The sequence below is a fragment of the Pseudorasbora parva genome, chromosome 10 (genome assembly GCF_024679245.1).
Source record: "Pseudorasbora parva isolate DD20220531a chromosome 10, ASM2467924v1, whole genome shotgun sequence".
NCBI lineage: Eukaryota > Metazoa > Chordata > Actinopteri > Cypriniformes > Gobionidae > Pseudorasbora > Pseudorasbora parva.
In genome coordinates, this window is record NC_090181.1 from 28,808,407 (window position 1) to 28,836,309 (window position 27,903).

General features: G+C 37.7%; 1 protein-coding gene across 6 annotated transcripts; it reads left to right on the forward strand.

Moving 5' to 3' along the window:
• The first annotated feature begins 1,754 nt into the window (after positions 1 to 1,754).
• Positions 1,755 to 27,878, forward strand: hmbox1a (homeobox containing 1a). 6 transcript variants are annotated; one of them, XM_067455748.1, is made up of 9 exons: positions 1,755 to 2,235; positions 7,579 to 8,124; positions 15,029 to 15,114; positions 16,162 to 16,272; positions 17,299 to 17,455; positions 19,746 to 19,828; positions 19,935 to 20,030; positions 20,277 to 20,398; positions 21,735 to 27,878. In XM_067455748.1, the coding sequence occupies exons 2-9, from the start codon at positions 7,580 to 7,582 to the stop codon at positions 21,876 to 21,878; spliced, it is 1,344 nt and encodes a 447-aa protein (XP_067311849.1). In that variant the 5' UTR covers positions 1,755 to 2,235; position 7,579; the 3' UTR covers positions 21,879 to 27,878. The 6 variants fall into 6 exon arrangements, with proteins under 6 accessions (XP_067311849.1, XP_067311852.1, XP_067311850.1 ...); XM_067455751.1 differs by having other exon boundaries at positions 20,277 to 20,363; XM_067455749.1 differs by having other exon boundaries at positions 20,280 to 20,398.
• Positions 27,879 to 27,903: the final 25 nt, after the last annotated feature.

Sequence of the window (27,903 nt, forward strand, 5' to 3'; positions counted from 1 at the left end):
AATGACTTAATTTATTGATGTAATGGCAGATCAAAATTCAGCTTTTCATCACATAAATAAATTATATTTCAAAGTAGCCTATATTAAAATAGAAAACCATTATGTTAATTGTAATATTTAACCATATTAACGTTTTTGATGAAATGTGCTTGCGATGGAGGAATGCAGAGTGCGTGCAGGGGGTGTGGCCTCATTAGCCCTGCAGTATATCTGTGCAGTGTAGAAATTCAACTAAAATTGCGTTAAATCTGATTGTTTTAACCAAGATTATGCTGGTTCCTGGTTATAGGTTTACCTGCAATTTTGTAAATTCCCAGTTTATTCCCATTATTTCCTAGTAATTCCCATGGAAAGTTAGCCTACGCCTTGAAAATTCCCAGGATTTTGCAACCCTAGACAACACCGTATTAGTCCCCTCATCACATAACTGAAACTGCCGCTTCTTTCATGTCTTTTCTATCGCTCAATCGCTGAATTTACTCTCTAGATCATCCCATTTTGTATTATTGATGGTAGCTACCTTAGGACTTCAATAGTAATACTGAAATATTGTTGTGGTTTTTATTGTAGACCGATTTTTTTTAACATTGCAGGGGACTATTTTTACTTAGCTGAAGGATTAAGATAACACAAGAAAGTTAGATGATCAGGCCTAATATTGTACAAATAATGAATTCTGGAGTTTCTTTTCAATTGATCGCTTAATGGCAATTCAGTAAAACAGTGATTGGATTCTGTCAAAGTTCCCTATAAATAGAATTATTATGTCTCGTTGAGCTAAATTGATCTGCTTTCCTTGCAGGTGGCTGTCATGTGTATGTGTGTCATGACATCTCTCTAGGCCTATAACATCTGTCACAGCAGACCTGTGGCCCTCGTCATCACACAGCCTTCACACCTACTCGTGTCGATAGAGGGGAATATCAGAAGTGATGCGAAAGCCAGCAAGTCCTTTACAGAATGACATATCAAAACAGTCATATTATTGCAGATTGCAGTGCACATTTCTTACCCCGTTTACACAATTACAACATATAATTGACTTATAACACCTATAGGCTCAAAATAAGCCTTATTCAATGGCCTTCAGTTAATTTAACACAAACTCACTGATCATGAGTATACTTTTTTCTTGCTTCTTAAAAAAATAAAAAGAAATGTGTATTAAAAAGAAATGTGACAAAAACTCCCTGACTCTGATTTTTGGTTTAATGTAGCTTCACCAACAGTACAAAACTATCATATTGTACATTGAGTTTGCATTAGGCTGACAGAATTCACAAAATTTACTGAACTTAGTATTTGAAACCAATATAATAAAACACATATTTGTGTAACTCGACTTTAAAATAAAATATATTTCTTGTGACAACTAACCCCGGCGTCTCCTATGATGATACTGTTGTAAGTAAGAACTCATGGCGATTGCGGTAAATGTCCACTAGAGGGCACCAGGATGTAAAAAAAAACAACAACAACAAAACACACACGCACACGCGTTCGCGCGCGCGATCCCTTTTGCAGGTGTTAAGATACATTTGATTTCATGAAGTTTAATCAAACATGCATTTATATTTTAGTTGTTTTTCTCACGACATAAATTAATAAATATCTGATTAAGTGAGCGTTTCTAAATAATAATTATTATTATTATTATTATTAAAAATAATTATAATTACAAAACTAATTTTACGTGGAACAAATATTAAGACTCCAGAGGATGCATATTTTTGAAAATATGTGTACACCTCATTATTACCTAGTTTCTTAAACTCATATTTTAGAAAATAAAATTGGAAAAATATAAGCAGCAAATCCCACATTCTGTCGTCATGTCTTCAGCGAATAAAAAGTCAGAAATAACATTTTTGTTCCTGCAGCAGTTGGTGAAAAATGATCGAGGATGAAACTGTACCATATTCCACTGGATTTGTAGTCCGGCGCTCGGCGAACTCCCATTGAGTGTCACTTTTCCGCCCGCAGAGATAAACTACAAGTCCCATGAAACCACCGCAGCGCTTCTGTTAATATCAATATGGCTTCTGTCAGTCAGACAAAGGCGAATCAGTTTTTGCCTTGAAATGAAATCAAATTAGAGAAAGGTAGCGGGAGAGTCGGACATCGTCCTGTTTTGCTGGTTCATGTCTGGCGACGGGGATTAAAAGGGACGGAAACACTGTCAGTTGAGTTGAATAAATGCTGTGGTGCACGGAGGCCCCGCACGCGCACAATCAGGTAAGTCTGAGATGCCAAATTATAAGAAAGGCGTCATTTGTTAAATCTGTCTGGAGACATGAAACATGCGTTGACGTGCAAATGACACCCGGGGGTAAAAGAGCTCGGTTCGACTGCTGGTTCGGATCGCATGCGAAGTCTAGTGATGGGCAGACCGAGGCTTCGTGAAGCACTGAAACAGTTGAAGCAAATGTGCCGAAGCTTCGAAACAACAGCCGACACCCGTCTCCATGACGCCATCTAGTGGACACTGGCGTGTATTGATCTGAAATAACCTTGACTGTGATCTACTGTTTGTAAAAAAAACCACACCAAAAAAACACGTTTTTAACATCTGGCTCACAACTACTCGGTTTTGTAACCTGTAGCCTCCTCATTGTAAATAACTTTAGTTTTTAGTTTTTTTTTTTTTTTTTTTTGAAAAATTAAGATTATTAAAAGAAATAAAGCCACAATGTGTCATTTGTTCCATAACATTTTTATTAAAAAATATGAATTATGACATACAAATGAGTGAAAATTACTGAAAATTAAGTTAATGGATCCGATCCTGCATTCTGGATCAATACAATACACACATCTCACTTTATGTGGTGTTTCCAAATGGAAATGCTCCCACACCAGATGTAGTACGAGATTTCGTTTTTGATTTAAAAAAGCATTGTCATTTCATCATTGCGATATTTTAGAGAAGCATACATTTTTAAGCTTTGATAATTTTAGGCGTTTAAGTACACTTGTTTAGTCTACAAAATGTGACATAATCTTGCTCCCACTCCACTGCATGGCTTTTTCCAAAGACTTGACAGTGGAGGTTATACACGGGCCTGTATCAAAGGAGACTGCGTGATAGGCTCACCACTTTTGGGCAAAACGTTTTGTCAGTAATAGGCGGTAATCTCTGGAATAGCTTGCCCCTTTCAACAAGAGAATGTCCTACACTCAACACCTTTAAAACTCTTAAAACAGTGGCTTCTTGAAAACCAGAGGTGCACTCATATTTAACTGTCATACATTTATCAATAGTACATGTACACTTACACTGTAAATCTGAATGTAGTATAGAGGTGAATGAACAATGTCTTGCTATTTGTGTAATTTTTTGTTTAGTTTTTTGGTGAATGTGAATGATGTTGTATGATTGTTGGCTGTCTTTGTTATTTTTGTTATCTGCCTATAGGGACTGCAGATGAAAAGTAGTTATTTTTACTAATGCTGGCATATTTACATGGTGTATTTTTATACAACAATGTTCATGAATATACTTGGTCCCTATTAAATAAACGAATAAAATAAAACAAAAATATATCACCTATGAATATCTTCTATCTATCTATCTATCTATCTATCTATCTATCTATCTATCTATCTATCTATCTATCTATCTATATATAATTCTATATATTCTATATCTATAATTCTAACTTAGCCTATATGAATGTGTTACTAGCCTATATCTATCCTATCGGTCACTGATCAGTCAATATAGCCTCATTTAAATCTAGCCTAAATATAACTAACCATAGCACACAATAAATCTCACTTATATCACAAAATCTCTCTCCTCTGACAAAAACCCACGAGGTGAAGATGGATTAACTTCACTTTTAAACTTTGGGGAATGAGGTTCATTGAGATGTGTGACTGTGTGGTTTGTTCCCGCCCCTTTTAATCAAAGCAGTCTCGACAGGCGCACCTGATGAAACACTTCAGCGCTTCGTTTAGCGGCAGTCACGTGGCATGGGTGTGTCGAATCACAGCTCGGAGCAACGTTTCGAAGCATCCGCGCTTCGGGATCTCGATACAGCGTCGAAACGTCAGGTTCGCGTCAGCCATCCCTAGCGAAGTCACATCTGCTCTCATTCTGTGGTGGGATAGGGCTTTAGAAAAGAAATGCTTGCAACTGTGCAACAACTGACACTGTGTTGACATTGGTGTGTGTCTTTGCTTACCTCGTTTAATTTATTATGGACTATTTATTATTTATTTATGTATCGTATATTTCTATATTATTATGAGCGGTAGTATTATTATAGTTATTATTATTATTTTTGTTGTTTTTGGGGGTTTTAACATGCCAGCATCCTATTATTAGGGTATAGGGTGTAACGTATATAATGGTTGAGGTGACGTATGGAAAAATTGTGTTCGATAGTTCATGCATTGATTTTTTTTTATTTATTTTTTTTAGTTGCAGTGATTTTTAATGAAGGAAAGTGGCATTCTTAAGAAGACCACACACATCCGAAGTTGGATGCTTTCATAAATATTCCGTATGTAAATAGTTTTATAGTGTAGGCCATAATAAAAACAATGATGGTATTTGTCAATATTACATTTCTTAATTTACTTGCAGACATTATTAATCCAGAGTGGATTTTTGAAGTAGAACATGCTACATATGTATCCCACCTTGCTTTTTTTTATTGTAAAGTCTTCACATTGCATTACATAAATTAAGATACATTTTTTTACCAACATAACAACCTACAAAAACTGCTGATCAAGCTATATGGATTCCTGTTTTATATGACACGGACATTCATTAGCATCCATTTAACAATAGCCAAAGTAAGTCTGGATGTTCCTCTATTCCTACCATGGTCCATTCAACCTGTTCTTATGTCTCACCTTGGGACATTTAGCATTTTCTCAAGCTGAACGTCTGTCTGTACTTTCGGCAACAAGCTTGTGAGATGTCCTGACTTAAAAAATAATTTAAACTACATGGCACATGTGAATTAAAAGCTAGACAAGCATGAGCACATGTTTCAGCACGTTCCTTTCTTCAGTGCTCACATTACAACAAACATTCCCCCTTTTCTTAGTAAATTACCAATTAGGGACCATCAGCTGAATTCAGTTAGCAAGAGTAGAAGTTTACATGTGTGTGGAATATTACAGATATGTAAAGTAACACGTATGCAAACAATCCAAATATAACAAACATTATAAAGAAACCCCTGTGTTCTAATTCTTCATACAGTTATATTTTCTCAGAGTGCCTAGTTTGTCCCCACACTATTATGTGGGGTAAAATTTATAAAATAAAAGAATGTGTTTGAGCATGACTGAATTCAGTTAATGGTTTTATATGAAGTTTCATTTGCTTAGTAGGAGCAGGGAATAGGGGATAGGGGATAATACTGCACATCATATGCTTTCCTTATAAACCCACTTGACAAAAGCATTGTTTATGGATTATAATTACAGACAGGGCTTTAAATCTTTTTGTTTTGTGTGATTATCTTATTTTGAAAAATAATTGTCAAGACGCAGCTGAAACTGGACCTAAACTTAAAAAAACAACAACTTAAAATCAGCTTTGATATATGCTGTTCAAGTTTTGTGTGACTTGTTGAATATTCATCTTTTTTACGTATGAGTCTAGTGTTTCTGTAGATGCTTATCATATTCGATGTGTTTATACAGTTTTATTTGTAGAACCACAGTGTGCATCAAGTACTTTAGAAGATGGGTCTCTGGATGGGCTGTATTTTCATTGATCAGTGGGCATGAACGTCTAATAATTACCAGCTGCCAACAGAGGTAAACTGATATTTTAAAGATCACCGCAAGTTACATATCAAACAAATGGGCTGTAAAATCGTGGAGAATAGAAGTAAAGCGAGGCTTGGGCTATTTTGGATGCTGCGCTGATGAAGAGAACCAGGGCATGTGGACAAAATCAACTTTGATTTTGAGCTGCTGCAGAAGAGATGAGTTTTCTGAAAACTTCTGCCTCCAAATATAGTTTCATAGCTATAATTTATAGATGCTGCCATGCATGTGTCAGATGAGACCATGAATATGCAAATAAAAAAAGAGGAACCTAAACTCTAAAACTCCTCAGAGCATTAAAATGTAATTAAAATTGCATGCACACCAGTAGCCTTGCATTTAAAGTTTGAAATAGCAAGATTGCATCTTACTTGATGATTGCTATTGTAAGTAGTGATGCATTTTGCATTATTAAACATTTGTCTTACCGGTCCTACACAACTGCATGTGGGCAAGGCCAGTTAGCTGAGTTGGTTTGTCATCAAGTGACAGCTTAATCTGAGTAGAAGCGGTTGTGCGTGCCTGTGGTCGGACCCACGTCTCCATATGGGCGATTCTGAATTCCTCCATCATTGTGGTTTATCGGCTAGCTTGGAGGTGATTATTCAAAAGCAGATCTGATGTTTAAGGTGACACCTTTACATTTGGGATGTTCCTATAGAGATTTAGTCATCCTGAAAAGGTATATGTGGTGCACACATGTGGGAAAATAAGGGACTGTTGTTTTGTGATTTTATTTGACGTTGTACAGCTTCTACAACTAAATGCTAGGGTTAATGTGTTCCAATGTTCTTAAATGCATACAAATTACCAACTGATCTGATAGTGAATGAATTCTCAGCAACTCCTGGATGGATTTATTGTTGTTTTTGCTGATTTTCTGTATCCGATGCTTCTGGATAATTGAACCTTTTGAAGCTTTTTAAGGGTGCTTGGGTGAGCAGAAATCTTTTTTTATTCATTTTATGCAGTGCAGACACCAGGAGACAGTCGTACTCGCTCATCAGCAGAATTTATTCTTGAAGAACATGTCGCAGGGAAGTTGAAATCTTCATTTTGTTAAAAGGAGCCTCACCGCTTTCCTGTTTTCTTGATTGCATTACACCGTGCCATATGGAATGCATATTGCATTGGCACGAGTTTTGCATTTGCTGCGTCGTAAGTTGTAGCTTCCTTTCAAAACTCAGGCACTGACCAAATGAATTAAAATACAATGTATTATGGGATATCAATTCAGCAAAGCATGTGTGTGTGTGTGTGTGGGCAAGAGTCAGCCTGGCATTGAGAGAACTATTCTCAGACAAATGCCTGTACAGAGATTCATCCTCAGCTTCTTCACTGAAAGTAGGTTGGCCGCCTCAGATGGAATTTTTCTTGGCAGTTTTCCCTAAAGTTAACCTCCTTCCCCCTCCTCACGTGTCCCAGCTTTCTGCTGTTTAAAGTCTATTAAAAATTCTGTGGTAATGCATGCAGTGTCTTTGCCTTGACCTCAGACAGGCTCCGCACTTCTGTTGCAATGATTGGTCGATAAAGGTGTGGTGACTTTGACATTTTCTTGGAAAAATAACGCTCAGTTAGAGCTCATGCGCATGCGGCCCCTGCTACACCTCCTCCGCTGCATTTCTTAGACTAAAGCATTGTTTTTTTTTTGTCTAGGCTATGTTATTATGACTTTTACACACTATGCAGCCATGTGTCGCGTTTTATCAGCATGGGATTAAGGATTTCCTCCGACATCAATTCTCTAATGCAGCAGCTTTCTCTATCTCTTTCTCTTGGCAGAATGTCCCATTATACAGATGAGCCTCGTTTTACCATTGAGCAGATCGACTTGCTGCAACGGCTACGTCGAAGTGGCATGACAAAGCAAGAGATCTTGCACGCCCTGGACACCCTCGACCGGCTGGACCGTGAGCACGTGGAGAAGTTCGGCCACCGGCACGTCCATGGCGGAAACGGGCCGGCCGGAGTCAACCACGGCAACAGCAGCAACGCCACCACCTCTTCCAACTCCTGCACTACCTCCACTAACAACCTCACAGCCTCTTCTTCGACGACCTCTACGGCCACGCAGACCGGCTATCGTGGCAATGGCCTCTCACCATCTCCTAGCAACAGCTACGACACCTCCCCGCCCCCTACAGTCCCCACCCCAATGCCGGTAGTAGCACCCATGGTCCAAAACGGACGGGACAGCCTTGCCGCTATGCCCAACGGGAAGCTCTCCCCGCCTCGCTTCGCTGTTAGCAACACCTCCTCTAGGGCCTTCGTTTTCGAGCACCCCGATGAAGAAATGGACATCGACGACAAAGTCGAGGAGCTCATGAGGTCAGTGGGAAACTCTGCAGAAGGGTCATAAACTCAGCTGGAAGGTCAAGTGACGGTTGGGAAACAAGTGCTGGTTCTTTTTTAGAACCGGCTTTGTTTAAACCAGCTTATTGTATTCTTTTTTGAATGTCAGTTGATTCTCAAGGCCCAGATATACTTCAACCGAAATCAAAGAATGGACTGATGTGTCGTATTTTAGAACAAAATCAGGCCAAAACGAACTTCGTTTCGAAACAGCTTGCCAAACCAAATTTCTCCGGCTGGTTATCACCTTTGTACTATCATTGGTCCGTGGCGATTACATAATAAGTAGGTGTTATTTGCATTCAATATCCGCATAGAGGTTAGGTAGTGGGATAGCTCATGATCAGGTAATCATTTTCTACAAAAGGAAGACTGATCTCATCTTGTTTTCAATTTTATTTCAATAAGGCAAATGAAGACATTAAACCGGTGCAATGCAGTCAACAAAAAGTTGGCTCCCGCTACTCGCCTCTTCCAACACTAGTTTAGATAATCTACCAAAGGAAATAATAAAGAGAACGGAAGTGATCATCTGTGCCCATGTTACAGTAAATAACCAATAAGAAATAACAAACAGGTGTGCATGGAGGCTTTCACGTCGAAATCTTTTCTGGTTAATTTCCTTTGTTCTGTTTATTTAAATGTGCCCTAGAATGAGTTGAAACAATATGTTAAATTTACATAGAGGGTATGTGGCTTATTTAAGTGCAAAAATTGTCCATATACAACCCTAGAAATTGTCCCTAGGATGTAATGCTCTGTTTTTGCCTTATTTGGAAGAGTCATGAATATTAATGTTGAGCTCTGCTCTGATTGGCTTATTTCAGCCTCTCACAGCACAGCAGTTCAGTTGTCTAGCGAAGCGGGTCATGAGTCCTGACTGTCCTGACAGAAAACAGTCAGACTGAATGACACTTTAAGCAGAACATCTCAAATAGAGTTTGCTAAAATGCAGCCTACTTTTTTATTTGGTGTTTTCAGATCATCCGCGCACGAGAAAGAGCTTCGGTGTTTGCGATTGCCAGATTTCAGCAATTTAAATCCCCCAAACAGAGCTTTTATGTGAAAATAACACGTATACTATCTGTTTTTTTCCCTAAACATATCCAATTTGGCAACCATATGTACGCAAGCTCTCTCGTGCACGTATGATCTGAAAACACCAATAAACAAGTGAGCTGCATTTAAGAAATTTCCATTAGAGATGTTCTGCTTAAAGTGTCATTCAGTCTACATTTTAGACTTGTCTTTTTTCTTCAACGATGTTGCATGTTTATATAACGTTAGTCACAATGTAGGCTACGCAGTGACTGTGATGTACTCTGAACAAGCATGCGAAAACATTATAGGCCTACTTCAGTTCTCAAAAATATAAATATATAACTTATATTTTTTTTAAATTAATAGCCTTGTAAAATGACTGCCGTTTTAACTTATATGATGGAAAAGGTGACGTTTGCTAGAAGGATCGCGTCAACGATCTGTAAGCAACGTATCTATGGTTGTATTTTGTAATATAAAATAATATTACCCTTTGTCATTAGACACACTATTTAGTTTGGTACGGTACTTGGAGTTTCCTATTGTTACTGTACTAGCATCTTGCGTCATCTAGACAATATGGTCCCTCTAAGAAACTTTCAATTTAATCAGAAATTGTTTAAACAGTCAATAAGTGGATAAATCACTACTTACTGCTTGCAGGAATACAGTTGCCCCTTTCTTCAGTTTAAGACACTGAGCGAAGCTTGCTTGAAATGGGCCGAACAAACTAACAATTTTGAAATACATTTTTGTGGCATTCAATTACCGTATTTTCCGGACTATAAGTCACACTTTTTTTTTTTATAGTTTGGCTGGTCCTGCGACTTATAGTCAGGTGCAACTTCTATATCAAATTTAATTCATACTGACTGACAAGAATAAACATATAGCCACGAGAGGGCGCTCTATGCTGCTCCTGTAGCCTACCCCTGAAAAAAACAACTGAAAACAGAAAAAAAAACTCTTAACTGAAATATTAACTTAAAGACAAGAACTTGGAAAGGCTGAACACAAACAAAATGCCCCAATAAAGAAAATCTTATTCTGCAAAATACAAACTGTATGTAGTAAAATATGCAGCCGAGAACGATTCACACTGCTACAGCGTAGTCTCGTGCGGCCGAGCCTCTCCCGGCAGAGAGTTCAAGCATCTGTGGACTCGTGATTAGCTTTCTTTGTTTTCTTCATTACAGTAAAAGTAACCTCTGCTTTTCGCCAGCCCCTCACAAGTTTCTCTCTCACTTCAAAATTTCTTTCTTCTGCTCGGTTATGCACAGCTCCCGCTCTGCCCTAATGCAACTTATAATCCAGTGCAACTTATATATGTTTTTTTCCTCTTCATGACGCATTTTTTGACTGATGCAACTCTGGAGCGACTTATAGTCCGGAAATTACGGTATAATAAACCTCAACCATGACTGTTGACATATGAAAAGTCCTCACGTCCCCTGCACAGCCTGAACATGATGTGTGTCCATGAGAGCCGTTTTTGCTATCTTCGAGTGTCTTGTTTACCTGCAGTCTCGATAATTCGGCTCTGTCAGTTCTGCCTCACAATGAACATGTTTGGACAGATGCAAATGTTGGGGGTGTGCATATAAACTATCCCCAACGCTTGCGTCACAGTTGGGTTTATGTTAAGAAGCACTTATTTTTCCGTGGTGTTTTTGAATCACAAGATTTACATATGAAGGAGGAGGCAATGAAGTTTGAGACTCGCAGTATGTGATGTCTATGTACTGAACTCTTATTATTTCACTATGGCAAGGTTAATTCTATTTTTTATTCCAGGGCACCTTTAAAATTCAGACTTTTTTCCTCACAGTTGTTAGTTTATATCTTTCAATTCAGACTTTCAATCAAGACTTTTTTGGTTAATTTCCTTCAGTCCGTCGAGGTCAGATGTCCGCGAGTGAAAACATGAACATAGTAGAAAATGTTGTACTTCTGATAAACCGAGTCACTGACGCTATTTTTAATAGATAATACAGTAAAGCTGCTTGATTTTAAGCAGTCTATTGTTTAAAGTGCTGTGTAAACAATGAAGTGTCTCTTTACACCAAGTAAAGAGTTCAGTTCCGTCTAACAATGCCTGGTTGGGCCACACAAGATAAAAAAAAATGCAGCGTGTAATTCAACGTCTTCAGTGTAATTCAAGTTAGTGCAATTCAGTGTAATTCAACGTCCGCTGTCAGTAGAGTAAGGCTTGTGAAACATGTTTTTGATGCGATCGATTCTGGTTCGAATCCCCCTTTTGCATAACTCGCTCTTTTCCCATCACATCGGAAAGGCATTTACTTTCAAATGAAGAAAATGTTCTAAAAGTGGAAATAAAGTGCTTAACGAAATGTTTAATAATAATTAAACTATTTATTGGGGTAAGGGTAGGGAGCGCTTTTATTGTCCCATTAAGGCGACATCCATTTGATAATTTTAATAAATGTTTTGATATGTTATTATTGCATTCTCCTTTTAATGTACAACAACACTGTCTGAGGTGCAAATAGTTAGCCTGACATGGTCATACTCAATTCTAGTCAGAATATGAGTCTGAAACCGCTCCATTGGGCTGCGATTATGAGGCGTGTTTCAACCGAACCAGGAAAGACCTCAATTGGATAGACCTTTGTAGGTCTATCCAATTGATGTCTTTCCTGGTTCGGTTGAAACACGCCTCATAATCGCAGCCCAATGGAGCAAACCAATCAGAGCAACGAAGCAACGCATTGTCAAATGTCAACAGACAGAGCTCAACTACACTGTGTTGCCAAGTCCGCGTTTTTTTCCTCGTTTGTTTTCTATGTCCAAGGGTTGAAGCGACTATTATGTGAAGCGACATATATATAGACCCATGAGTGCGAATTTTAGCAGGCAACCTTGCCAAAATAACACACATGTTACCCCCCAAACACCATTTTTTCCCCCAGAGAACCCCCCGAGAACCTGTTGTTTAGGGCTAGTAACTTAGTTGGCGGATTTTGTTGTAAAAACTTGGCAACCCTGTCTGCACACGCGCTGGAATAAACGATCTTTGCTGGTGTTGTAAAAAAATAAAAGAATTAAATGATACACAGAGAACTTACCAACATGATCATCATTTCTGAGAGAAATTGTGAAGGTGAATGCATATACAAACAAGCTCTCCGTTTAGGATTCGAGTAAATATAATCCAAGCTCCTTTAAGGACGTGCCTGATTACCTTACTGTTGATCATCTCTCCGTCATCGTCTAAAGCCCGCCCTGATGATTTCATTGGTCCGAACAGTTTCTGTTCAGAGATAATTACTCCTCTATGGAGCGAGGCCAGACCGAATTGCCCGACCTAAAAATGTTGTGGGCGGGGCTAAGTTCGGCTGGCATCCAGGCTAGCAAATAGTATATCTGTCAAAATAAAGTATAAATTGCAATTAATAAGCATCTAAGAACTGCTACTTTTAAAGGAACTATATGTAAGAAATGTATTTAAATTAAAGGGGTGGTTCTGAGTTTTTTTCTAGGCTTTGTTGTGTTTATAGGTCGCAGTAAAACATGTCTTAATACTACTTTTTTTTTTTAAACGCTGTATTTTTCTTATATTTTACCTTTATTCCACACCGCTGTCTCCACTGTCCTTTTAACGGATTGTTTGCTTCCTGCTTCTATGAAGCCCATCCCTCCGAAAAACGCAATGTTCTTCGATCGGTTAGATGGCCAAATGTAGTTTCATGTATTTTTATTGGCTGAAGTGCCAAGCACAGGTTGTCTGGAAATGCCGCGGCCCTTACCATTACGGGCAGAAGTCACATCTGCGGTGACTAGCAAGGGTTTATTATGTCACCAACCCAGGAAGAAGCTCGTTGTAGTCCAAACCGGCCGGTTTTGTAGGCACTAAACTGCTGTAACTTTAAAAGACAATATCTCAGTTTGCATTGAACTTTCAGCGCTGTAACTTTGCAGATACTGTTTATGCTCAAGCAGCAACATTACACACACTAACTAAACTTAAAAAGTGAAATCGCATGCAACCACCCCTTTAATCTAGCCTGACGTGGTCATACTCCATTCTAGTCAGAATATGAGTCTGAAACTGCTCCATTGGGCTTTAATTATGGGGCGTGTTTCAACCGAACTAGGAAAGACATCAATTGGACAGACCTACAACCAATCAGGGCAACGAAGGGACGCATAACGTTACTTGTCAAATGTCAAAAGAGCTCGACTGCACTGTGATGCCAAGCCCGCGTTTTTTCCGCGGGTTCTTTTCTATGTCTGCGGGTTGAAGCGACTATTATGTGATATATAGACCCTGGAGTGCGAATTTTAGCAGGCAACCTTGCCACAATAACACACATTTTACCCCCCAAACGGCATTTTTTCACCGGAGAACCCCCCTAGTAGATGCCGCGTTTTGTTGTAAAAACTTGGCAACCCTGTCTGCACGCGCGCTGAAATCAGGCTGGAATACACGATCTTTGCCAGAGTTGTAAAATAATTTAATGATACACAGTTACCCAACATGATCATCGTTTCTGAGAGAAATTGTGATGGTGAATGCATATACAAACAAGCTCTCCGTTTAGGATTCGAACAAATATAATCCAAGCCCCTTTGATGACGTGCATGATTACGTTACTGTTGATCATCTGTCCATCATCGTCTAAAGCCCGCCCTGATGATTTCATTGGTCCGACTCCGAACAGTTTCTGTTCAGGGATAATCACTCCTCTATGGAGCGAGGCCAGACCGAATTGCCCGACCTAAAATTTTTGTGGGCGGGGCTAAGTTCGGCTGGCATCCAGGCTACCTTTAATCATAAAATGGCCCTGATATGTCACTAGACATTAAGAAATCATGTTCAATTCAAATACTTATATCACTGACAACAGTAGTTCGGCCAGGATATTGTCATTTAAAAGTTGTTGTTGCAGCCCTCAACTGATGTTGATGTTGACATGTTGTGTTTTGGCATGAAGCTTCGCCATCCACCTATCAACCAATCACAAAGTCAGTAGTGTTTCGACTTGGTGTAAATATAATGTAGTTGCTATTTGCACTTAGACGCTGCCTATAAATAAATGTTACATGACTTTACTAGAGTGCCGAATAGCAGAGCTGCAAACATATCCACATTGCAATGATCCGATGCTTTATTAACAAAATTATTGCATGTGTTTATTTTGTTATTAAGAGAGCATGCAGCACATACTTACATACATATACATCTCTCATCAGTGTGGGTGGCGACAGGTGTTCGTTAACAGCATATTGCTGGTCACATATTTCAAACCTCATTCTACCCCTCCTTAAACGAAGAACAAAATGGTAATAATTTTATAACTGACACCATTATTTGTGACTTAAATGAGCTTTATTAGTACTGACTAGATGTTCATGATAACATGGTTAATATAGTAACGTAGTATTCTTTTCTTCTGTATTGTGTGTGACGTATATATGAGTTTAACAGCATCTTGTTCAAACAGCTTCTTGAACAAGAAAAAAATGTAGGGCATGACTTTACGTGACGTCTATCTGGAATTGATTGGATCATTAGATCATTAGATCATTGCTATTGCTGTGATCTCTTGTGAGGGACAGGTTGCCCCTGCGCCAGGAAGCTGTCAGAGAAGAGATGCCACTGCAAGTGGGAGAAATTTTTATGATTAAATATTGCGATGAAATATTCCATAAAAATAAGGAAGTTCATGGTGACTTTAAAGATATGCAGTAGGGACATTTTTGTTGTGATAAATGGTTATTTAAAAAATGTTACCTAAAATAGTATTGCAGTTTTTCATTTGATGTCATTTTTTTAGTCTCAGTGCGTGTGTGTCTCTCTCTCTCGCCGTTGTTGTAGAATGGACAGTGCTATAATTAAAGAAGAGATTAAAGCATTCTTGGGGAATCGGCGAATATCACAGGCAGTAGTTGCCCAAGTTACAGGTTAGTGTGCTGTGGTTTTTTGTTCTTTCAAATTGAAAAAGTAATATATTAGGATTTATATTGTGATAAACATTTTTCTAGTTATTTTGTGTAATAAAAACGAGTGCAGTTAAAGGGTTAGTTCACCCAAAAATGAAATTTATGTCATTAATGATTTACCCTAATGTTGTTCCACACCCGTAAGACCTCCGTTCATCTTCGGAACACAATTTAAGATATTTTAGATTTAGTCCGAGAGCTTTTCTGCTCCTTCAATGAAAGTGTATGCACACTATACTGTCCATGTCCAGAAAGGTAATAAAAACATCATCAAACATCATCCATATGTGACATCAGTTGGTTAATTAGAATCTCTTGAAGCATCAAAGATACATTTTGGTCCAAAAATAACAAAAACTACAACTTCTCTTCTGTGTTTGTTTTCAATCCGCAAAGATTTGAACGGTTATGAATCAGCGTATTGATTTATGATTTTGTTCGCGTGTCAAACTACTGAAATCACGTGACATTAGCGATCCGAATACTGAATCGATACGCTGATTCATGACCGTTCAAATCTTTGTTTGCGGATTGAAAACAAACATGGAAAAGAAGACAATGCTGAATAAAGTCGTTTTTTTGTTTTTTTTGGACCAAAATGTATTTTCGATGCTTCAAGAGATTCTAATTAACCCACTGATGTCACATATGGACTACTCTGATGATGTTTTTATTACCTTTCTGGACATGGATAGTATAGTGTGCATTCACTTACATTGGAGGAACAGAAAGCTCTCAGACTAAATATAAAATATCTTAAACTATGTCCGACAATGAACGGTCTTACGGGTGTGGAAAGACATTAGGGTGAGTCATTAATAACGGTATTTACATTTTTGGGTGAACTAACCCTTTAAATCGCTCCATGATATTTTGTTAAGAAAGAAATGTCAGCTGTATCGTATGGCTGCCTTTTATTAAGGTCGTGGGATTTATCACGTCCGGCCTTAGAGAGACGTATGCAAGTCAGATTTTGCCCTTATGTGCTGTGTGTGTCTTTCTCTGCAGGTATCAGTCAGAGCCGGATCTCTCATTGGCTGCTCCAGCAGGGATCAGACCTCAGTGAGCAGAAGAAAAGAGCCTTCTACCGTTGGTACCAGCTAGAGAAAACTACACCTGGTAATACCAACACCAATGTCATTTACCCTTGTAGGACAGCTAATATCTTTCTAACATTTCTATCATTCATTTTAACTTTAACTCTAAACATTCTATTAAAATCAAAAGATATTATTGGTTGAAAAAATGTTCTAGGAACATATCCTGTTTGGGAAATGTTTAATTTAATTTAATTTATGTTAATCTCCCCTATTTACATGACCTCTGCCTGGTGGAAGATACAAAATAAAAATATATATAAGAAAATGTAAAAGTTTACATCTCGCAATTCTAACTTATTTTCCACTATTGCAAGTTTATATCTCACAATTCTGACTTTTTTCTTCTGACTTTTTCTTTCTTTTTTGTTGTTGTGAGTTTACAACTCATATTTTGTTTTTTTCCCCTCATAATTCAGACTTTTTTTTCTTGCAATTGTCAGAAAAGTCAGAATTGTAAGATATAAAGTCCAATTCTGAGGAAAAAAAGATGTATATAAAAAGACAAAAGAGATATAAACTCGCAATTGTGACTATATCACGACATGTATACTCGCAAAGTCTATAGTAGTAACAATCTTACAGCCATCATCTAATGGTCACCTAAAAATAATTGATTTAAAAGCAATCTAAATTAATATCCATACCTTACATTATGATGTTGTAATGCCTAAATTCACTTGAAACATCCAAAATGATTGATTGATTTTTAGATTTTTAGATTTTTTTTTGTTTTTTTTTTTGGTTTATTTTGAATGTATTTAGCCAAAATATGTAATATCAGCCATATATTGTTAAACAGCCATAACATGAATAATTATTGTGATCTTGTGCTCTGTCAGTTTCATGCAGGCTTATCTGAGGGAAGCTATCAGACGTTCAGTGAATAGATAATGTCCCAAACCCCAGAACACCAGTTTCTCATTATCATTTGCTTCCGGACACAGTGAAAAGGCTTTAGTCTACCAGAAAGTCTGTCCTCAGAAGCACACAGACTGTTTCACTTATGACACTTCATCTGATATAACGTGTCATGTTTGTGTCCCAGGTGCAACACTAGCGATGCGGCCCACCCCGATGGCCCTGGAGGACATTGTGGAGTGGCGTCAAACGCCCCCTCCCATTAGCAGCACCCAGGGCAGCTTCCGTCTGCGGCGTGGAAGCCGCTTCACCTGGAGGAAAGAGTGTCTGGCGGTGATGGAGAGGTGAGAGGATGCAGTAAATTGTGTGAATGGTCAGGACAGGTCATCGCGGGTCGTCCTATTAAAGTACATTTCTGTAGGTTTTATTAGGTGGCACTTTACAATAAAGTTCCATTTGAACATTAGTTAACATGAATTTATGATGAAAAAAATAATTCTAAAGCATTTATTAATCTGTTAACGTTAATTTCAACATGTTCTAATACACAAAAAAAGGAAAAGATCTATTGATTGATGGACCTGAGCTAACATGAACTTGCAACAATGTCTTTTCCATTAAATAATGTTAACAAAGATTAATAAACAGCTTTATCCTTGATAACCAAATTAATAACCAAATTAATTGAAAGCTATTTTTTTTTTTAAATATTCCCTTCCCTTGTCATAATTGATTGTTTAATAAACAGTTGTTTACTATGGAAAACACAGGTGCTAACAGGATTAAACAATGAACATTTTGTACAACAATCAAATTTAATTTTAATTTATAAATATACTATTGAATATGTATTGTTTATTTGTCTATTTATAGAAAACTAATGTTAATTTATACAATTTGTTAAACACTCTTAAATATATGCAATAACTAAGGTTAACGAACTTTGAACCTCATTGTAAAGTTATCTGCTGCGAGATTATTAATGGTGAATATTAAAAAACATGAACACATCACTCCGTCGCTAGTCTCTTAACATTGGCTCCCAGTAAAGTACAGAATTGATTTTAAGTTACTTCTACTTTTATATAAATCTCTGCATGGCCTTGCACCATCTTATTTATCAGACCTGTTAATTAAACATCAATCAGGAAGAACATTGAGATCAACAACTCAAAATTAGCTTAAAATTCCAAGGGCTGAATTAAGCCGGAACGGGGATCGGGCATTTGTGGCAGTAGCTCCTAGACTTTGGAATAGCTTACCAATAAATGTCAAGGATGCTGATTCCATACACGTTTTTAAAATACAACTTAATACACACTTGTTTTCCATTACGTATCCCTAGTGTTGAAATAGATATAAATACATTGATAGAGAATATTTTTATTATGATTATTAAAATGTGTATTGTCATTATTAATCTTTTTTTTATTTTATTTTATATATAGATGTTGTAAAGCACATCGGTCAACGTGTGTTACTTGAATGGTGCTATAAATAAAGCTGACATTGACATTATCTTTTTGTCAATTTATTTGTATTATAAACTTGATTTAAAGGCCCACTGAAGTGCCTTGAAACGCGCTGCATTATTCAACGTGTTGACGTAATTTCCCCTGAAACGGCTCCAGCTGTTAGCAGCTCCTCCCCTTTTTTGAAACAGCCAATAGCGTTTCGTTAATATACAGTTTGACTAGAGCGCAAGAGCGGACCTTTCTCTGTTTGGTAAAGCCAGTTTCCTCTAACACTGTTTACCATCATAATCTCCTCCATATCGCTTTGAAATGCAGCATTCTGTGCAGAATTCAAATGGGTCCGATATGTTTGTTGTCTGCGCGGACTCGCACATATATGATCCGCGCTGTGCTCTCGTGTCTGTAGTCTAAATTTAGGGGTGTATGCGCAGCTGCGGTGCGTGAAACTAACGTGAAAACAGACTTTGTTCGCCTCAAATGAAAGCATATTTACACTGAATGGTTTCCTATCACATATATAATGTGCTTTGTGCCTTTCACCATGTAGAAATTAGTAAATGTGTGTTAACAACTGACCGATTTCAGCCGCAGCTTCAGCAGTGTAAGGGGGCGGGCTTTAGATTCTAGAGAGCATTTTGATTGGACAGAAGATTTGACGAGAAAGTGAAGTCTGCGATGATGTCACCAAAATCTGAGATTCGTTTTAGCGGAAGTGAGAGACTGTAAATTTTGAATGCTTATATCTCCTAAATGCAAATTCTGTCATAGTTTTGGAACATACCAGCTTATTCATAACTTTAAGGCTAATACAGTCATACTAAAAGCTAAAAAACTTTAAATAATTACATGAAGAAATGTTATCTCAGTTGACAGATTGGCTACATGCCAGTTTTATTTCAATTAGTTAAACTTTTATCAATAATTAACTTTAAATAAAGCATAGTATACCGTATGTATAGTATATGTTTTGCTATAATATCATTACTAGTATCAAAAAATGTAAAATATCACTGTCATTGGTATTGACTACTAAAATGTTGGTATTGTGACAATCTAAAGGTTATCTAATCTAGGTTGAATAAAGACATAATTCAGTCTTTTATTATTAGTTATAAAATGTGTGAATTGCATGATAACTTAATGTTATCTGTCTCTGCAGTTATTTCAATGACAACCAGTACCCCGATGAAGCCAAACGAGAGGAAATCGCCAACGCCTGCAATGCAGTTATTCAAAAACCAGGTAGGATGTTTAAACACAACCCCCATAAAGAAGATGAATGCATGTGTAAATGCCTGTTATCGTGGCCCCAGACATTATTGATGAGCTCTGCTGTGATTTGATTAAGGGAAGAAGCTTTCAGATCTTGAGAGGGTCACGTCTCTGAAAGTTTACAACTGGTTTGCCAACAGACGGAAGGAAATTAAGAGAAGAGCCAACATAGGTAATGTTGAAGCCCTCTGGGGACAGACAAAGCTCGAATTACACGCAACAATGCATTTTGAATATGGACAATGTTATTATTTCCATTGCATTGTTATCACCGTGCTGCAGCTGTCTCATTCAAAATGTGCATTCATCAGAAATATTGAATTTACAGAAAAATGCCTTTCAGAAAACTCCATTCCATCATGTTGGGTACATCCTAATGGGCTCAGATATGTTATGGCAAGGTCTGTTTTTTTCTAAGAAGCAGCAATCCTGGAGAGTCATGGGATTGATGTCCAAAGCCCGGGAGGTCATTCCAACAGCGATGAGATCGATGGAAATGACTATGGTGAGCAAGTAGCTGCTGACCAAGTTTTGGGAATGGTAAGGGATTTTTTTTAATATATAAATCAATAGGGGTGTAACGATACATTATGTCGAGATATCGCGATATAAAATGCAACGATATGTATTATTGATGTAAACGATATGATTCGCGATATAGTGTTAGTTTTATCTAAGACTCAGCTTGCAGTATTTATAAGGTATAATTCACCCAAAAATTAAAACTCTGTCATGTACTCGCCCTCATGTCCTTTCAAACAAGATTTCGTTCAAACTTCCGAACACAAATGAAGATGAAACCTAAGCGGTTACTGTCCCTCCATGTAAAGTCTATTTCTCTAAAACTTAAAATGTCATAAAGGCATCATAAAAATAATAAATTATGTGGTTATCTAAATCCAAGTCTTCTGAAGAGACACAATGGCTTTATATGATGAACAGATTTACAAAGACGAACATGCTTTAGTAAACACGGACGTTCAAATGATTGCGTGACGCACGAGAGCAACATGAGAGCGAGTAAATGCAGAATTAAAATGCTTTGATGAACTAACCATTTACAGTTTGGAATAGTCATTTTGACATGCATACGCACTTCCGGGATGGCACTCCTCAAAGTGAAAGCGTAAAAATCATTTATATTACCAGATCACATTGTTTTAGTAGTATGATTATTTAAAGCATTTTACATGGTTTAGTCTTATATGTATAGTGCATTTATAGTGGGAGAGGCGCGAACCCAACGTAGGTCAGCATTGGAAGTGTCATTACTACATTCAACTAGTATATATAATGTTAAATATAATGTATATTAATGCATTGGGGGAATATTTGTGGGTCTTGATGATAATAATACAATAATAATAATAAAAAAGTAATAATAATGCCCTCTCTTCTTTATTTTGGTTTAAAATATCGCGATAAGTATCGTACCGTAAGTTCAGTATCATGATTTGTATCGAATCGTGACACGAGTGTGTTCTTTACACCCCTATAAATCAACCATCCCAACTTGATTTTGCCAGAATGCCCTATAATTTAATAAAAATTAGGCCTTTTTTAACTTTTTAATTGAACTAAAATGGCCAGTACTGGTTAATAATTACTGATGCATTTGAAATGCTTCACATTTAATTAGGCATCACAACTTTATAATGTACAGTATAAAAATATATTAATTCTGAGATTTGCTAAAGATTACATTTAATTAATTATTAAATTATTAGTGTTAAATCTCTATATCGAACCGATATGTTACCGATGTGGTTTGTATGAAAAATTTTCATACAAATCAAAGTTTTGAGTATCAAAACTCAAACAGGTTTGCAGGGCAAAAGGGCTTCAGAGCAATCTTTGGTTCTCTACTCCCTTATAGGACGACAACACTGGCCCAAACGAACACCAGGACCCCATAGCTTTGGCGGTGGAGATGGCCGCTGTCAATCACAGCATCCTGGCACTGGCGAGGCAGGGCGGAGCCACCAGTGACATCAAGACAGAGGTGCTGGATGACGAGTGAGAATCTTCCCTTCGACGTGGAACGCGGAGGGAAGCCGAAGGAGAAATGTGGGGTTACGAAAATAAAGCCAAACAGTTTGTGCGTTAACTGTGATTGAGGAATATGGCCAAGTCGTGGATGACCAAAGTGAATGCGGAGGTTATAAAGACTGTTAACCCAACTTTTCCTCCTTCCACCTCCCTCCTACATGTGACGCCTCAATAGTCTTTTCATTAAAACCATTCTCCTACGCGCAGCAGGTTGGGGAGGCGCTGCGTTTAAACTGTTGATGAAACACGTTCACTTCATGAAAAAAAACTTCATGCGACATATCACCCTGCCATATCCCATACTCGGATAGTGAATTTCGTCTCTCAGTTTTCCTTCTTTCAGGAAGTCTTCTTTGCAGGATATAAGAGGTCAGTATCATACTTAATGTTTACTGCCTCAGCCTCTCCAGGGAAAGTGTGTTGGGAAGCATATTCTCTCTCACTTCTTAACTTATTTCTTTATGTACGTGCAGTCCAGCAATGCTGAAACTGCATTTGAATTTTGTACATTTGTCACCAGGGTCCAGAATTAACGCTCGCCTACCACCAAATGCGTACCAGCGGCTTTGCCAAGTAAAGAAAACAAAGTTAGCGGGTAGTTGTTAAGAACCACAACATAGTTAGGTGATGTGTGAAACTACATTTTCAAAATCGACTAGTTTATTAATCATTCCTCTATAAATAAGCTGAATTTGAACAAGGTTTTTTTTTTTGCTTTGCCATTTTATTAAAAATAAAAAAAAAGCTCTAGATGAAGCGCAATTATATTGTATAGAATATAAAATGTCTTAAGTCATGGTTTTACGAATTTTTTAAACGTTTCTACATTTAAAACACATTTTAAAAGATATTTTAAATGTATCTGTCATCTTAAAAATTACTGAAATGCTCTACAACAAGAAAAAAACTGTACGATACAGTGCAACAGCAAAAGACGTCTTTCTAAATATGAATATTGCTTTAGTGATGGTGAACTCTTTCACACGGAAGTTTAAAATATACTAGCTGGCCCCCCAGCGTGAGTTTTTTTTTTTTAAAGGTCCCATGGCATGGATTTTTTATTTTATGAGTTTTTTCAACATTAATATGAGTTCCCCTAGCCTGAATGTTGTCCCCAAGTCGCTAGAAATTTTGATCAGTATAAAACGAGTTCAGGCTGTCTTTCTCTGTCTTTGAGAAAATGAGCCCAGACGAGCTGATCTTGAATTCTCCTGTTATGACGTCATACCAGAAAAGGTTTCCGCCCCTTCCCCTGCTTTGCCCACCCAGAGAATTAGTAGAGTAAGGATTCAGTTTATCAGTCGCGATGTCAGCTCAGGCTTTACCATACGGATTCAACAGCACCACCACAAACAGTGAGTAACAGTGTTCATTAATGCCTGATCTGGGATCAGTGAGTTCTGATGTGTAGCTAATTATTCAAGTTCACACAGACTTTCTTTCTAAATCGTTTAAAACTGTTAGTCCCGCCGCTGGCCGTCTTGATGCATCAGTGAATCAAGCCAGTGACTAAAACCATCAACTTCACGTCATTTCTGTTAGCAGCATGAAACAAATCTGTTATTTAAATGATTAAACTACAGAGAGCATTCAAAGAACACTCTTTATAATGTTCGGATTGGTCTGTCACGCGTTTATCTGCAGTGCACACTTGCCAAAACCGTTTGAATGAAGCTGCTCATTATGCTCAACAGAAGCTCTTACTGTATTCATGGCGATGTCGTGTTTGCTGTTAGCTGTGGTGAAAGCATTTTGTGAAAGAAATAACGTTGCAAAGTTCACTCGTGTTTATTCAGAGCTCTGATACAAACAAAATAAACTTGCGCTCTCAAAAACTCGGTACAATAACACTTCCTCAGCAATCTTCCCCCAGCTCCGTTTCCACTCTGTCTCTCTCTCGAGGCAGCGCTGCAGCTGCGCCTGACTAAACCACGCCCCCATCCTCACGTTATCTAATTTTAAATGCAAAGATGTCAGCCAATCACAACAGTGGGTGTTTTCACTGAAGACTCACAGCAGACATGCCTCTTGAAACAGAGCATTCTAAACAGAGGGCTAATATCAGTATAGAAAAAATGCCTTTTATGTCTAAATTATGACATTTTTGATGTAAAAACCATACTATCAAAATAAGTACACCCCAGGAAACATTATAAAACAATAAAACAACCCATGCCATGGGACCTTTAAGGCGACCATTATTTTAGAACGTGTCACTTTATTATTATTATTATGATAAACATTTATAATGATCATGTTAGCTGATCTATAACGTACAATAGGCACCGACATTTTAGTTTGCACAGCAATTCAGAGAATCATATATGTTGGATCACAACACATTAATTTATCCACTTCCCCTGAAATACATAAAAGTAAGTGGCCGTTGAAGTGGGAGAAGAAAAGTGTAAGTTGTAATACTATAGGTACCTAATACCTACACACTGTATCTGATATGAATTAAACAAGTTGTCAATTTATATAGTCTGTATGATGTAATGAACGCTCTAATCACACCGGTGTGATCGTACGCATCAAAGGGTTAAACGAGGTGAATTTAAAGACGTAACTTCTCCAAAAAAGTTTGCATCGTCTTTCATGTCTTACAGCCTGTTGCTAGCTACTTGAAGCATCACCACTAAAATATCTTTTTTTATAAAAACTTACTTCACCTTACTAATTTAAAAAAACAATCAACGCATTACATGTCTTAAGAGTGACATTCTGCTCTCGCTAATGTAAGATATAAATAATTGAGATAAGAATATTTTAAGTACAACAAAACACTACATACTTTATGACCAGAATTCAATATTCGTTTCCATGAAATTGGCAAAACGTTAATTCTGGACCCTGGCTGTCACCGTAGAAATCGCATAGAACTGTGTAGTTGCATACCATAACCGGCCTGCTGGCTTCAGCAATTACGTATTGCACTTTTAATTACTGGCGGCAGCTTATTTATGTTCCTGTCGCTACACAACTGTGCATCTCTGCAGGGAGGCATCAAGGGCCGCCTGGAAACTGAAGCCTACTCGTGAAGATTGTGCCATTTATATTTCAGCATTAGCAGACTAGAGAATCAGTTGGGCTCTTCTGCAGGCCTCTCCAAAAGCAATCAGACAACAGCCGTTTATTTGAACGTATATAACCTCAAAGTGTTCTACTCAGCCAATAACTGTGCAAAAAGTTTCAGCAGCACACGGCTGGAAAATGTTGTAGCATTGGGAATTTCTTTGTCTCAGCGAACGGGAAAACACTTGACAATCAGGATAACGACGTTCCAATATATATAAAAAAAACCTGTTGGTGTTTGCCCTCGTGTTCAAATAAGGGGTTTCTCTGGAAAGTGATGATAACTCCTCTCCATGGGGATTAATAACTGTTATTTCCAAAATGAAAGTGGATTTAACCACTCTAATAAATATCCCATGTAGTTGCTTGTTTGTTTTTTTGTTTTAATAATCATAAAACGTCACTTTAAGGGGGAGGGTTATGGTGCTTTGGGTTCTTTACCCCAACATGTACTTTTTTTTTTATTCGTATTTTATCTGGTACTGTTTCAAAGAAAGATAAGAGGGATGGACTACTTCAGGTTAATTTCATTTGTGCTTCAGAATTATGGTGCTTGTTTTGAAAAAGGAAAGGAGATGCTAACCATGTGCCCTCTCCCACCTTTTACTGTCTTTCCTCTTTGCCTTTTAGGAAGCTGCTTTCTGTGTGTAATGCACATCATTGCAGTCACAAATAAGCTTTTTTTAGACTTATCAAAATAGCTATCAGATGACAAACCTGTGAAAAGTATCAGCTGCTTCAAAAGTTCTCTCAGAATGTCTGAAATACCATTTCAAGTCATAAACACTCTTTTGTTTCTATTGAGCGTAAGGATTACAGAGTTAGACTACAGACCACACGCAGCCGAACGTGAATATTGAACATTGATATTGGGCTTCAGCCTTAATGCAAGTATTTCTAAGCACTTAAATATGTCAAATCTGCCAACACGTAATTTCTGTGAAAATGAACTGTGGGTGACGCGGTTTAATTTAACGCTAATGTTCCGAGATACATTTATTCCATAAATTTGCATAAGCTTAACATAAATGTACCAACTCTATTTGCTAAAGTATGTATCAAAAGAATGTTGTATGTTAGGATAGAGAATATTAATTGGAAATTACATTTCTCACTTTCGATAATTCTGCCAAGCAGAAAAAAATTCATCAAATGAGATGTTGTTTTTCTAGTTATGCCTTTTAATTTGGTTGAAAGGTAAAATATGTTTTCCTTTAAAGAGGTGACCGGGGCTAGTTAACACACTTTTTTACTCCAGTGCCTATTTGTCAGTGTGAGATTATTGTTGAAAGTTCATTTCTGCATAGGCACAAACCTTGCAGACTAGTGCTTATTGTAACACTGTGTGAGGTTAGTTGTCACATTGGCAAACTGCTGTGTATTAAAGGCAGAATACGTAAGATTTTTTAAAATTAAAATTTCCAAAACCCACTAGAACTTTGTTATATATTTAGTTGACCTGTGTATTTCGTAACGTTTCCAACCATGTTTAAATCCAGAGAAATCAGCTAATCTAACCAATACTACGGACCGTCTCCTTGTGTCGCCTGTCAATGACATCATATCCACGCTACCCTCGATTTCCAAATGTGATATTCTAGTAATATTATAACAGAACATTCAACACACTCAAATGTATTTAGTATTTAACCATGAAAAACAGCACTGCGTTACCCCACATATGCAACGAAAAGAGTGAAAGCGGCTGACTGCAGTGTTTTGCGCAGATCTCTCTCATTAGCATTAGAAACCTCCCAAGCGCACTCGGCGTGTCCTGCTTCGTGCCACCGTAACGTTAATAAAACTTAGATGCTTTCGCTCATTTATGAACATGATTTAGCCCCAGTCCATTGTATTCCTTTTTTTCAGCTGTGGAGGTGACGAGTCAAGACAACTCCCATGATTCCCCGGTCTTTCACGGGGTCATCAAACTACGCCTTTGTTTTGAATAAGGGACCTCTAGCAGCGAACATAACACGAATATGCTGTGGATTTCTCAAAGGCACAATATGTAATTATCATATGTATATATTATTATAATCTGTTTAATGGCTTTTCAGGGGGAAAAAATCAGTAAAATATCAAGAAAAAAATGCCAAACGTTTTGGCTAACATAAATCGTTATGAATTTGATAAAATTACCAACTATAAAGCTTGTGACAACTTGCCCCAATCTAAATTTTGAAGGCACATTATGTAATTTTTGGCCTTTTAGCAGTTAAAATGTTGACGACATTTGGCCTACTGTAACTAATCCCATTCAATAGACGCTTGAAAATAAATTCCCTCACAGCGCTACAACAAACCCATTATGAAATGACCAGTATGCTTTACAATGAACTCTGTTAGGGAGCTACATAACATAGCAATTTATCTGTTCAATAAAATACCTTAATCCACTGCTGAGTAATAAAAACACCATCATAACGCTTTTACGTCATTTCAAATACTCCATCTCCGAAAAGCCAAGCAGATGTTGATTCTGGTTTTATTACGAGCTCTGTCAGCAGACTCTCCTCTGTTCAACATTTTTTTTAAACTGGTGATTCGAGATTCAGCGTGCTCCATGCCAACCTTTCTCACTCGTTGTCACCTATGCCACTCCCACACCATACACGCATCAAGCGGCGTAGGGTGTGTTCGACTTGAAGCGGCGCCTCGCAGACCGATCAGTGTATGACATCAGAGCGATTATAAGACCATAGACTGTACAAAAGATGAACGACGCACCCTCACTCTCTTCCATTGCAGTACGTTAAGCTGCCAATGTCCAAATATGCCACTGACATATTGAGTCCCGAGTCTGCGCAGGAGTGAGCACGAAGTGGTGCAGCAATATCAAGGTCCTGCTCATAGACGGCTCCCGCATAATAAATCACGCACCTGGACTTTTTGTGACATTTACAGTTATAGAAATCTAT

Excerpts from the sequence above, each read along its gene's own strand:
- hmbox1a (XM_067455748.1), top strand. The coding sequence starts at position 7,580 with ATGTCCCATTATACAGATGAGCCTCGTTTTACCATTGAGCAGATCGAC. Across the intron at positions 16,273-17,298 it reads GCTAGAGAAAACTACACCTG|GTGCAACACTAGCGATGCGG; the intron begins GTAATACCAACA and ends TTTGTGTCCCAG. Across the intron at positions 20,399-21,734 it reads CTGACCAAGTTTTGGGAATG|GACGACAACACTGGCCCAAA; the intron begins GTAAGGGATTTT and ends ACTCCCTTATAG.